The 12266-nt window shown below is 40.7% G+C and overlaps 1 protein-coding gene across 6 annotated transcripts in view; it reads right to left on the bottom strand.

The window, feature by feature from the left end:
• The window catches only part of ECPAS (Ecm29 proteasome adaptor and scaffold), a 99420-nt gene that overhangs the window by 13792 nt on the left and 73362 nt on the right, over positions 1 to 12266 (bottom strand). For all 6 annotated transcript variants that reach the window (XM_060014339.2, XM_060014340.2, XM_060014336.1 and 3 more), the window contains 9 exons: positions 11558 to 11626; positions 10177 to 10294; positions 9753 to 9920; positions 7376 to 7455; positions 6662 to 6767; positions 5615 to 5662; positions 4459 to 4580; positions 2735 to 2885; positions 785 to 850 (listed from right to left, as the gene is read on the bottom strand). In XM_060014339.2, coding sequence (XP_059870322.1) covers positions 785 to 850; positions 2735 to 2885; positions 4459 to 4580; positions 5615 to 5662; positions 6662 to 6767; positions 7376 to 7455; positions 9753 to 9920; positions 10177 to 10294; positions 11558 to 11626 — 928 coding nt within the window. The remainder of the gene's footprint in view (positions 1 to 784; positions 851 to 2734; positions 2886 to 4458; positions 4581 to 5614; positions 5663 to 6661; positions 6768 to 7375; positions 7456 to 9752; positions 9921 to 10176; positions 10295 to 11557; positions 11627 to 12266) is intronic.

Genomic DNA, 12266 nt, shown 5'->3' with positions numbered 1-12266 from the left:
AATACAATGACATATATTCTATTACTGATGAGCATATCTATAAGGTGCTTGCTAACTATTCCTATTTCTTTAAGCTTTCTTTTGCCCTCATAATCCAACAAAGACATCCTTAGACCAAATTTTGGTAATAGTTCCCCAGTAAGCACTAAAAAAATTCCTTCTTCTCTTGTCTAGACCTGTGATCTGCCCATCAAAACAATTTCCAGTAGCTCACAAGCTCTCATTTAACCACTCCAGGGCATGCACAGCAGAGTCGGCTTTTGTGACCTTAGAGACTCTTTAACCCATGATTCCAGAAACACTGGAATTTCGAAACTTGGTGCCAAGCAGCTCTTTTCTGCAAATCCCCTTCCTTTAACTGAACAACCTACCAACATTGCTCAGTTCTCTCTCCCTACCTTTTATGCTTCCTACTTCACTAACACCTCCAGCTTACACCTTCCTAGGTCCTCCCAGAAACAATGCTCAGGCAGACACAAGTATCCGAACTTTCTAAATGGGCAGGCCAAAAGATATACAGATATAGATTTATAGGCAGACCTTTTAATATATTGTTCTCCTGTGTAACACAAATCTGGACTAATGCAATCTAGTATTGGGGAAAGTATTCCATTTAGTAATACAGGAAAAGAAAAAAGAACTATACTAAGAAAAAACTAGAGTCACAACAGCTGCCTTGACTCATCCCTTAAACCTCTACTTCATTTAATGTAACCTGAAGACTTTGAACAATTACACTCTAAGGTAAGCAAACGTAAATGTTCTCATTACGTGAGGCACTTACCATGTTGATTGTTTCCATCATGGGAGAGGATTTGGCAGCACTGAGTCGGGCACTATCCATCGCAGCCTGAGAACACAAATGCAAGCACATTCAATCAATTAAGAAGAACCTCCAGGGACTTCCCTGGCAGCGCAGTGGTTAGGACTCTGCGGTTTTCACTGCTGAGGGCATGGGTTTGATCCCTGGTCAGGGAACTAGGATCCCACAAGCTGCACACGGCACAGCCAAAATAAAAGAAGAACCTCCACACACTCAAATTGGGCCTTACTGACAAATTAAGGAATATTTAAAAAAATAATATATAGATACAACAAATTCAAACACAAGTCTAAATAATTTCTTTTGTTCTACGCTCAACCATATATATGTAGAGGCAGCATCTCACTGTAAGTGAGAAATGCAGACAACAGTTAGAAATTAACTGCAGTTAGAAAATAACATAGTATGGCTCTGAGCAAGTTATCCAGCCTTCCTGAGCCTCAGGTTCTCCCTCCATTAAATAAAGAAACAGACTAAATAATTTTCTATCTAATACACGATTTTTAATTTCATACATGTATTGTTTTAACTTTATAAAGGACTCTCCTATCGCATTTTAATCAAATAACTATGGTACGGGAGAGGTTGACACTATCCAGACATAGTAAGTGAGAAAAATTAGGCATACAGAAGTGACTTGCCTAGGGCTGCAAAGTCTGGACTAGAATTTATGTTTCCTAATTCTCAACACCTAGTAGGTGAGAACCTAGGAAAGGCGAGATTACTGCTGAAAGAGGAAAGAATGATGACTGGAGAAGAAACAGCAATATCAGAGGCAAAGGGAAAACAGAGTAAGTGATTAGAATATAATAGTTTAGGTAAGTTAAAAACCAAATAGTGAACTGAGAGAAAACTTTTACAATCATATAACAGGAGTTTGACAGTTCTAATAAAGACAAATGTAAAAACATAAACAAGTGAAAAACAGACATAGAGTAGAAACATACAACTCACAGAAGAAATATTTATAAATGGGTAACATAATACGAAAAGACAATGGACAACACTAATAATAGGAAACTAAATTAGAATAATTAGATTCTTGCTTATCAGACTGGTATTATTCAATGTTGGCAAAGATGTGGAGAAAACAGAACATTCGTAACTTTTGATGCCACAAAATCTCTCACACGAAAGTTCAAAATAATCTCACTGTAGAATACTATGCACGCACTAAAAAGAATGAAATAGATCCATATATACACATGGTATTTTGTTAAAAACAAAAATCAAGTTGCAGAACAATATTCGCAGTCTGATTCGATTTTAAAATTAGTATGTTTGTTTGATTTTGAAGCCTATGACTACAAAAGAATTTGAAAAAAGACCCAGGAACTGCTGACAGTGAGTACTCCTCAGGAAATGATACTGTGCTGCCACAGCAGAGGGGACTCCTAGGGGATTACTTTCTACTCTTCTGTGTTGTTTTAACTTTTCACAATAAATGTTTCCTCTGTAATTAAAAAAACAGAACAAAACAAAACTCTAATCAGAGACTAGGGAACTAGAGTATACCTAAAAAGCAGAATAATTTTGGACTATGCAAAAGTCTAGCTACAAATCCTCTTGATTTGCAAAGCAGGAATGGTCCATAGGAGGACTCTGAGGGTGTAGACCCAACCCCTAGAAAATAAACGAACATGTACAAAAAACCGTGTTAAATAAATGTATTGATGTATTTTTTTGGACAGAAGTGTCATTTTTCATTCACTTCACATAACAGTGTATAAGCCCTCTGCAGCCCCGCTAAAGAAACACTGCATGTGGTTATAGAAGTTGAGCTGTTTCAAGAGTGGTGAAAGTATCATCTGAGTCATGGAGTTTGTCTAAGGACCCTGGAAGGCCTGTTGAGTATCTTAACAGGACTCTCCCTTCATGATAATTACCAATATGGCTGTGTTGTCAACTCACCTTTTCTTGGTCTGTAGCCCGGAGACTCAAATAATTGAGAACTTGAGGCTCCAAGACACTTAAGGATTCTAGCAGAGCTGGGATGAGTTTTGGTGCATGTGGTTTCAACATGGCTCCCGCACTTTTGCTGATTTTCACGAGGGTGTTAATGCTACAGACACACAAAACACAACTCCTGAGTCCCTTTAACAAAGCAAGAAGCCCTACAGGTCTAATCATGAGGAGTTTCTGCACTTTATTGCATTAAGGAACATACTCCCTTGGGTACAGAGCCTGGTCTTAGCTCTGTGTTGGGTTTTGTTTTTGGTTTTTGTTTTTACTTTTTATTACAGAAATGTTCACACATATATGAAAGTAAAGAGAATCATAAATGCAATTCCGTATGCTCTCCACCCAGTTCAACAAGCAGCAACCTTTGGCCAGTTTTGTCTCACTTAGGCATCCACCGTACATACAGACCATTCATATACTTTTCCCCCTGCCACTGTAGTATTTTGAAGCGTATTCCCGAACTAAACTTCTACATGTATCATGAAGAGACCCAGATTTTTTATCATAATCAAAATACCATTTCACACCTAAAAAATATTAAGAATTTCTTTCATATCATCTAATATCCAAATTTCCTGACTGCTTCACAAGTGTCCGTAAGAGTTGGTTTGCTGAAATCGAATCCAGAGTCCATCTACACATTGCAATTTACTGCATTTCTTGAATCTTTTTCAACAGTGCTCTCTCCGTCCTCTTTTTTTTAAGCTATTGATTTGTATTCTGATGGTGTCACTTAAGAGGTTCCTCTGTAGCTTATACAGATCTGCAGGCTAAAATCAAGTTCAGTTCAATTTTTTTTAAAACAAGAATCTTTCACGGGTGGTCTTCACATGTCCTGTCTCATCACATCAAGATGCTTATGTTTTTTTGTGCTGTTGAATGAACAGCAGGTTCAAGTTTGGTCAGCACGAACCAACCATCCATTATAATGCTCCTCCCGTCAGCCTTTACCAGTGGACTCAGGAGCCACTTATGATCACTACCTGGAGTATCCTAGTGAGGAGAGCACAATGGTGATACCCTAATTTTATCATTCCTTTGCATTTGTTAGGTGAATCCTTCTGAGAAGAGCTTTCCCATAGCAACTATTTAGTTACCATGAAATAGTGTTGGTACTGTTAATTTGAGCTAATTTCAAGAGGGAAATAAAAAATGGAACAGATGAAGTTCCCAGATAGCACTCTGGTTAAAAAAAAAAAAAAAAAAAAGAATCCTTCACTGCCGATTTTAACTTAAAAGAGCCATATATATCTAAATGTGTACGACTTGAGTATTTCACAGGCGGTAAACAGTTTATTTTAAACATAATAATCTGTGAAACATTACTAAGTGGTATAACCAACAAGCAAGCTCTCAAGGACCTGAGGCGTAGCAGAATAGGACGATGTGCCTGCTGGGGGCAGAGGCCAATGACAAGACAATAACAAACACACTTTACTCAAGGTTGAGGCAGAGTGGCAGAAGGCTGGACAAAAGCAAGGCTCCCATGAGAATGTCTCTGCAAAAATGTTCTGACTCACCACTTCTCGCATTTGCTATTGGGTCACCCCACTGGATTCTCAACTCATTTCTCCACTCTTTCAAGAATCTAACATTCAAAGAAACCCAATTTCTACTGGGTGGCTAAGAACTAAGTAAATCCAATGCATTCAATTTCATCAGCTGATTCAAACCTGAGGGCTCGAACTTCTGTCACAGGACTCATCACTCCTTTGTCCAGAAGGCAGGGCAGGAGGACAGCAATGGTTCTCTGGCCAGCGGCTCCTTTGGCAGGGTCACACATTTTCACACAAACCTCACATACAAAGAGCATGGAAATTAGTGAAACTGACCTCTCACCCAATAACGCGTTCATCTGACAAAATACTTCCTACTTCCTATATCCATAGAAAAGGGTAAGTGACTCTACTTTCTACAATATCACAGGAAGAAAAAGAAGATCTCATGATCTGGGATTGAGTCCTATGTCTGCCAATAACTATACAGAAAATTTGGTAATGCATTTTACTTTCTAAGCTTTGGTCTTCTAATTTGTGAAACAGGAAACAGTTGAAGATGAAACGAGAATATGTTTAGAAAGCACTGAAGAAGGCTTAAGGTATTACTATCAGTAACTTTGGGTGGCAGCATAACACAGAGGTCAAGAACACAAATGTGGAATAAGAAACACTTGGATTTAAAACCTTCTAACACATTAGAAGGCCCTGATATACCACGAAATCAAGTTCAAGTGGGGAACCAGTTTCAAAAAGGCTGCCAGGGCTTCCCTGGTGGCGCAGTGGTTGAGAGTCCGCCTGCCGATGCAGGGGACACGGGTTCGTGCCCCAGTCCGGGAAGATCCCACATGCCGCGGAGCGGCTAGGCCCGTGAGCCATGGCCGCTGAGCCTGCACGTCCGGAGCCTGTGCTCCACAATGGGAGAGGCCACAGCAGTGAGAGGCCCGCGTACCACAAAAGAAAAAAAAAGGTTGCCAACCTCAGAAGTATGAAAGGCAGATTAACATATAAACATAGCAATAATAAAGAGAATAGATGTTGCTTGATCTAAATGTAATGTGTACTTCAGGGTCGAGAGAAAGTCCTATCTTATATAAAGGCCTAGGAAAGCTCTCCATTTAAAGAGCCCAGAGACACACTTTGTTAAAAATACTAGCATTCTAACATAATAGCAACCAGTTTCCCATTCATTGTTAAGAAGTGGGCTGTAACATGAAGCCAGTTACACTGCAACTAAATGTCACTTTATATGACAAAAAAATAAGTCATAATTTTCACTGTCACATAGAATCCTGACCCACTTCACCCCCCAGTATAAGACTAGAGTTTTCACCTTGCTCAGCGTTTTCAGAGCTAGTTCTGCTGCTTTTCGTACAGATTCCTAAAAATGAGAAGAATATGACATTATACAACGTCAGAGTTTCCTTCTTATCTACCCCAAAATGTGTATTTAAACTGCCTCCAAATCTACACAAATTGGTGAAAAATCCCACTTTCATTACTAGGTAAAAAATGGTGTTTCACTAGGCTCTTTGCCCATCAAGGAACATATTACCATTCCATACTACTGTTTTTTAAATTAGATACAACCTGTTTTGACCTTACAAAAATATGGATATTAAGTATGACAGTTTAGAAACTAAATATATTATAAAAGCAAATATATAGAGATCTATGTGAAGATTCTGAAAGACTTAAAAAAACTCTGACGAATAAAGCAAAAAACTGAAGTGCCTAATTTTAATGGTAAGATGGAAAAATTTTAAATTTAGACTGCTGAGGCAAAAGAGAAACTGGTCACGTTATTTGGGAATGACTGATCCAACTTACGAAGCTGATCTAAGTAGAGTTATTTTGGATTATTTCTAAACTGTTATTTGTTCCTCACAACAGCATCACAAGATCTCTACTAAAAGAAAATCAGGCAGTAGTTACCCTTTTTTCTTTTTTTTTTTTAACTTTAATTAAATTTAGATCTAAAGATACCTAAACTTGCCACTTCACACACACATCAAAACTGAAACTTTGGGGCTTCCCTGGTGGCGCAGTGGTTGAGAGTCCACCTGCCGATGCAGGGGACGCGAGTTCGTGCCCCGGTCCGGGAAGATCCCACATGCCGCAGAGCGGCTGGGCCCGTGAGCCATGGCCGCTGAGCCTGCGCATCCGGAGCCTGTGCTCCGCAACAGAAGAGGCCACAGCAGTGAGAGGCCCGCGTACCGCAAAAAAACCCCAAAAAAACAAAACTGAAACTTTGGAGGAAAATTCTGGTCTTTTAAAAAAAATTGTCTGGATATTGAATTTTGAAATATGTAACATACATATTTTAACAATTCCAATTTATGCTATTCTATAAATAAATGCAGATTTATGTATATAGTACCTTTATATCATCTTGTACTCTAAAGAGAGTTTCCCAAATTTCTGGAAGTTTATCAATGATGTCATCTAGGGGTCTTCCTCTCAATAAATCGTTCAGAGCTAAACAGCTGAAAATAAACAATTTGGTTTCAAATATATGATCAAGAAAGCTCAATATTTTACTATGAAACAGTCATATCAAACAACAATACGGATTCTGCCTATATTTCTAGTATTAACCCCCTCACCCCAAAACGGCAATGACTACTCTCTTCTTGGTGCCTCAAATATACCACAGGCATATGGCATGTACACTCATCAAATGTCTATTTCCCACAACTATAATATAATCTCTTCAAGATGATACATCATTTTTTACTTACCAATATACCTCCAGGGCCTAGCACACTGCCAAGCATATAGCAGGCACTGAATAAACATAAATTATATATGTATAAATAAATGCTACCCTACAAAGTCATGAGAGTATATAAATGTATCTTGATGTCTAATCTAACAAGTGATCTACTTCTGTTATTTCATACTTACAAAAACTAAGACAACTTAGGAAAACCACTGACTAGAGCTTAAATATCATTAACTGTCTAACCCAACCAGAAATATGCTTTTTAGTGGTTTTAACTTATTCCTTTTGCACAAAGTATAAAACTTGGAAATTTGAAGGGAAAAAAAATTCAATTTTATTTGACTAGTCTTATATTTCCAAAAATGGTACCTGGATTCTCGAACTCGCCACATATTGCTGGTTAGATTCTTAACCAAATCTTGAAGAATTTCCTTCAAATACTTATCCACCTAATGAAAACAAAAGGATAAAACTGAGAACGCAAAATCCATCAATAATCAAATGATTCATCTCTACCACACTGTGTTTCTGTACGTAACAGCCTAAGTGTCTCCCTAGGCCTCTCTGTCCACAACTCTCTCCCCACTTTAGTTGCTGGAAGCTGCCCAGCTGATCATCCTGAAATGCAAACATGATCCTCTTATTTTCCTCAGTGCATGAGAATAAAGTCCAATCACCCAGGCGTGGGTACGAAGCCCTCCTGGGGCCATCTAGCTCCCAAGTTCTTGTATGTCCTGCCTCACCTCCACTCCCTAGCACACACTACCTCTACCTCTTCCATCTCCTACTTGTTCAAGATTCAAATCAGGCATCACCTTCGCAGACAGGACTGGCCTACTCTGCCCTATGTTCCCACGGCACCTTCTTACGCACACTGTATCAGACAGCATAGTAACTGTCCTGCCCCTTCACACTGAGACCTCGAGGGCAGGGACAGTGTCTCACTTGTCCTTCCCTCCCTGGTAGCCTGCACCACGTCTGGCACATAAAGAAGCACTTGATTGTTCAGAATGAAGACGAATTTAATCTTTTAAGCCTCTTTAGTTTTGATATACACTTATCCATTTGGTAATAACTACACACACCGATAGTAGATTCACTTTTTATGCTAATCCAAAGAACTTCAAAACTTATGGCTTTTCCACTATTACTCTTGTAGGTAGGAGAGGTTTTGTTATCCTCACTTACATTTAAGAAAACCAAGACAGGGAGGAAATAACTCACCTAAGATTTAAGAAACTGATGTCTTTCTATGTCCATGTCTCTAGACAGTCTCCACAGTGATCTCATCCACATCTGTGGCTTCACCTTCCACTCACACAGAGGTGACACTCACATCCTGCGAGCCTAAGCCTGGGCCCTGAACTCGACCTATTAGATCTCAAGTTGACCCAGTGGTACCAAGTACTCTCCTAGAGCAAACAGAACTCACAGAACCCTCAAGGTGGAACCCTCCAGTGCCCACCAGCATCAGACTGGAGACAGGAAAGGGCTGCATCATGCTCAGGCATGGAAAGACAGGGTAAGGGTCATGGGGTTTATTTAAAGTGAACTAGGAAGCCAACAAAGGATTTTAACCCAAAATGCAATCCAATTTGCATTTTTAAAAATCACTTTTACTATTGGTAATTAAATGAAAGAAGGCAAAGAGAAGAGAAAGGTGACAACCTGTTCATCAGGGAGGAATAAGGAAAAAAGAGAATAGATTGAAGAAATACTTTGGAGGGAATTCCCTGGAGATCCAGTGGTTAAGATGCAGCGCTTTCACTGCTGTGGGCCCGGGTTTGATCCCTGGTCAGGGAACTGAGATCCCGCAAGCCACACAGTGGAAGGAAGGGAGGAAGGGAGGAAGAAAGAAAGAAAGAGAAAAAGAGAGAAAGAGAGAGAGAGAAAGAAAGAGAGAAACAGAGAAAAAGAAAGAGAAAGAAGGGAAGAAGGGAAAGGAGGGAGGGAGAAATACTTTGGAAGCAGAATCAACAGAATTTGCTACTGGATTCAATTGAGGGTGAGGGTGAGACAGACAATAATCAAGGATGATGCCCAGTTTCCCAGCTGGGGTAAATGAATGAACGCTGAGAAGAGAGGGGGAAGTTTGTTTTTTTAAGTCCCATTCTAGACATATTAAGTCTAAGGTATCTTGAAACAACATCCAAGTGATAATGTCAAGCAGGCAGTGAGATAGACAAGTCAGGAGCACAAGTCGTGCCTGGGCCATAAGTAAAGACTGGGAACCATCACAATCAAGATGACACATAAGCCCTGGAACTGAGGAGCTGATCTAAAAAGAGAAAGTGGAGAGAGTCAACGGTACTCAGAGGCAAGCCCTGAGAAATCCTAGTATCTAACAGTGAAGGAGAATATGAGAAGCAGCCAGATGAGAAAAAACCAAATATGGTAATTGCCTGATTCCTTATCTACCTCCCCAACTACGTGAACTCCTTGAAGGCAAGAACCACGACCTGTTCTCCACTACATCAGTGGTTAACTATCGACATACAGTTTTCCATTTGTGTGGATACACTGCCACTTCCTTAACCATCCACCCAATGGACATTTAGATTGTTTCCATTTTTGAGATTTCAATAAATGTTGCCATGAGCATCTCTGATACCTTGAAAGAAGGAAGAAAGCAAGGGATGAAAGAAAGTCTGTTTGTTTAAACAAAAAAGTACACAAAGTAGAAAGGAAGATGAGCATGAGTTTACATGCCATGTGTAGCCCGGGACAAGGGTTCACAGATACTTGCCATTGACTTGTCAGTGACCAGCGCATTCCAAATACTTGTCATGGCCTGTCGAATGCCAAGGTTGGGATCAAACTGGTAACGATAAAGACGAGGAACTAGTTGAGGCAGGAAAGGAGCTAGCTGCTCTCCAGCTCTGGTAGCAATTACATTAAAACCAAAAGCAGCACCCTAAAAAAATAATAACAAAGTGGCTCAGATATAATATCCACATATGAAAAATCACAAAATTCTTGTCCCTGAATAGAGCCTGATTTACTGGGTGTCCGGCTTTACCCATCAGTAATAGCAGCTATGTGGTGATCTAGATCTCTCTAATCACAGACTTTTACAAAACATACTGCATAACAGTTGTCCCCGTCTGCCAATGCAGGAGGTTTGATTTGGAGGGAAGAAAAAAATAAAATGTCCAGCAATAGCCACTTACCTTCCTAGAGTTCCACATTGCGTGATGGTTGGCTAGATTCATAAATTTATACACCAGGTCGGGCTGACTAAGATCACTTGCCAGAGAACAAAGCTCCTTGTAAGTAGAGAGGCCCTGGCTTGAAAACAAAGATGAAAAGTATGCTGTAATGTATCTCTCCACCTCCAGACTATTAAAAATTACACTACCAGTATTACTAGGGCATTTTAAAATTATGTTTGCGCTAAATTTCCAATATTGCGTTATCTCATTACCACAGAGGCAGAGAACCAGGGTGACGAGAATATAAAAAGTCGCCTACTTCAGTTCTCAGCAATGGCTGGTAAATGACCTAAGGCACCTGTGATGCCCATGAGGGTGGAGCCCTTATCACCTCAGGAGACAGCAATAATTCTTCGGTGCACTGTGCACCAGCCTCTCTCAGGATCCCGAGAGCCGTCTGAAGACAGCTTCTGTCTTCCCTACACCTTTTCTAAGCTACAGCGTCCCTATCCTGATAACAACTTCTTCAAGTCCTGTTAACTTCCCTCTGTATTTGCTCAACTACCTGATCTTTTTCATTATTTTGTGAAAAGTGAGCACTTCTTTTAAAACTCAGAGGGAGTCTAGAGGGAGGGTAAGTGGAATGAAACAACTTCAGTGTGAAAACATGGAGCTACGGGAAAGACAGCCTGAGGCAGGGCTCTGGGGACTCCCCAGCGAGGCCCAGCAAGCTGCAGCTGGACCTGAGGGTTTTCAGAGGAGAAGCAACAGTACAACCATGATGGAATAGTGATAAGACAAAAGAAGTAAGGCTCTACGAATTAATTTGAAATGCCCAGCTGGTGGACTCCACAGTACCAAGTAGAGATGCCCCTCCAAAACACTAGGTGCAGTGCGTGCTGATTCCTCCCTGAGGACCCGCTGGCTGGGAGCTGACAGAACTGCCCTCAGTCCAAGGTCAGGTCCTCCCCGAGAGCAGCCCACCACCAACGGCTAGTCACTGAGGGGGTGAAAAGACCTGAGGAGGGGACACAGAGCAGGACCTCCCTGCAGGCCCTCCCAGCCCAGTCCCAGAGCTCCGTGATGGGTCACGGTCTCGTAAGCGGGGGCAGCAGGTCACCTCCTCCTTGGCCACTGGACCTGTCCTGCCTCCTCAGTCCCCCAGGGTGACGACTCCAGGCACCCTTCAATAAACTTCCAGCACACACACCTCCATCTCAGTCTGCTCCCCCAGGAAACCCAATCTAAAACACTAGGCTTTTTCACTGACATTTTCTTCTTCCACTAACACACAACACCTCCCACGAGGGTGGAAATCAACCTGGTGAGCACCCTTCCCAACGGAGAGAAGATCTCTACATCTTCATTGATGACTGATCAATGGATCCGGCACACTTACCCATCAGGGGTTTTGCCAAGGCCTCCTCCTTGAAACACCACTGTCTCTCCAGAAACTTCATGCTTAGCTCTAAACGAAAACAACACCAAAGAATTTAAATTAGCCTCGAATTTTTCATACCACCATTCAACTAACGCATACATTTCATCTGTAAACTGATAAAATCAAATTCCCTATCAAGTATCTACAGTGTGCAAGATGTAAAAGTCAACTAACCCTTCCCATCAGCCAGAGAATTTTGTAAAATGAAGTCTAGGAAGAACAAATAGAAATAAAAGACATCCCACATAAAGTTACACTGAGTTAAATGTGGTCACACATTGAGAACTATTCTTCCTACAAGGAAAGTAACATAAAGCAGAAACCAATTACGAGAATGACTGCCCGCCTCTTCCTCTTCACAGATCGGACCTGCGTGACACACTTCCTCTCCACATCTTCATTCCATTTAGCCAACGGTAATTACGGTACTTCTGTAATCCAATGCTTTACCTGTCCCAAGATCATTCAATTTTCGAAGCCTGAATTACTGGCCTGTTTCTAAACAGTATACACTGGATAATTAAACTGCTATCCACAGCATAACAATCGATGATTTGCAATTTAGAAAAGGCTTAATAAACAGGAAAATCACAAGCTGAACTTTCCTTCCTCCACTTCATATTCTCGGTATGTGCAAAACTTGCCCTGCGTGTTCAAATCTGAAATT

The sequence above is a fragment of the Delphinus delphis genome, chromosome 6 (genome assembly GCF_949987515.2).
Source record: "Delphinus delphis chromosome 6, mDelDel1.2, whole genome shotgun sequence".
In the NCBI taxonomy this organism is placed as follows: domain Eukaryota; kingdom Metazoa; phylum Chordata; class Mammalia; order Artiodactyla; family Delphinidae; genus Delphinus; species Delphinus delphis.
The sequence above is the reverse complement of the archived record's forward strand: the minus strand, read 5'-3'. Positions and strand labels throughout refer to the sequence as shown.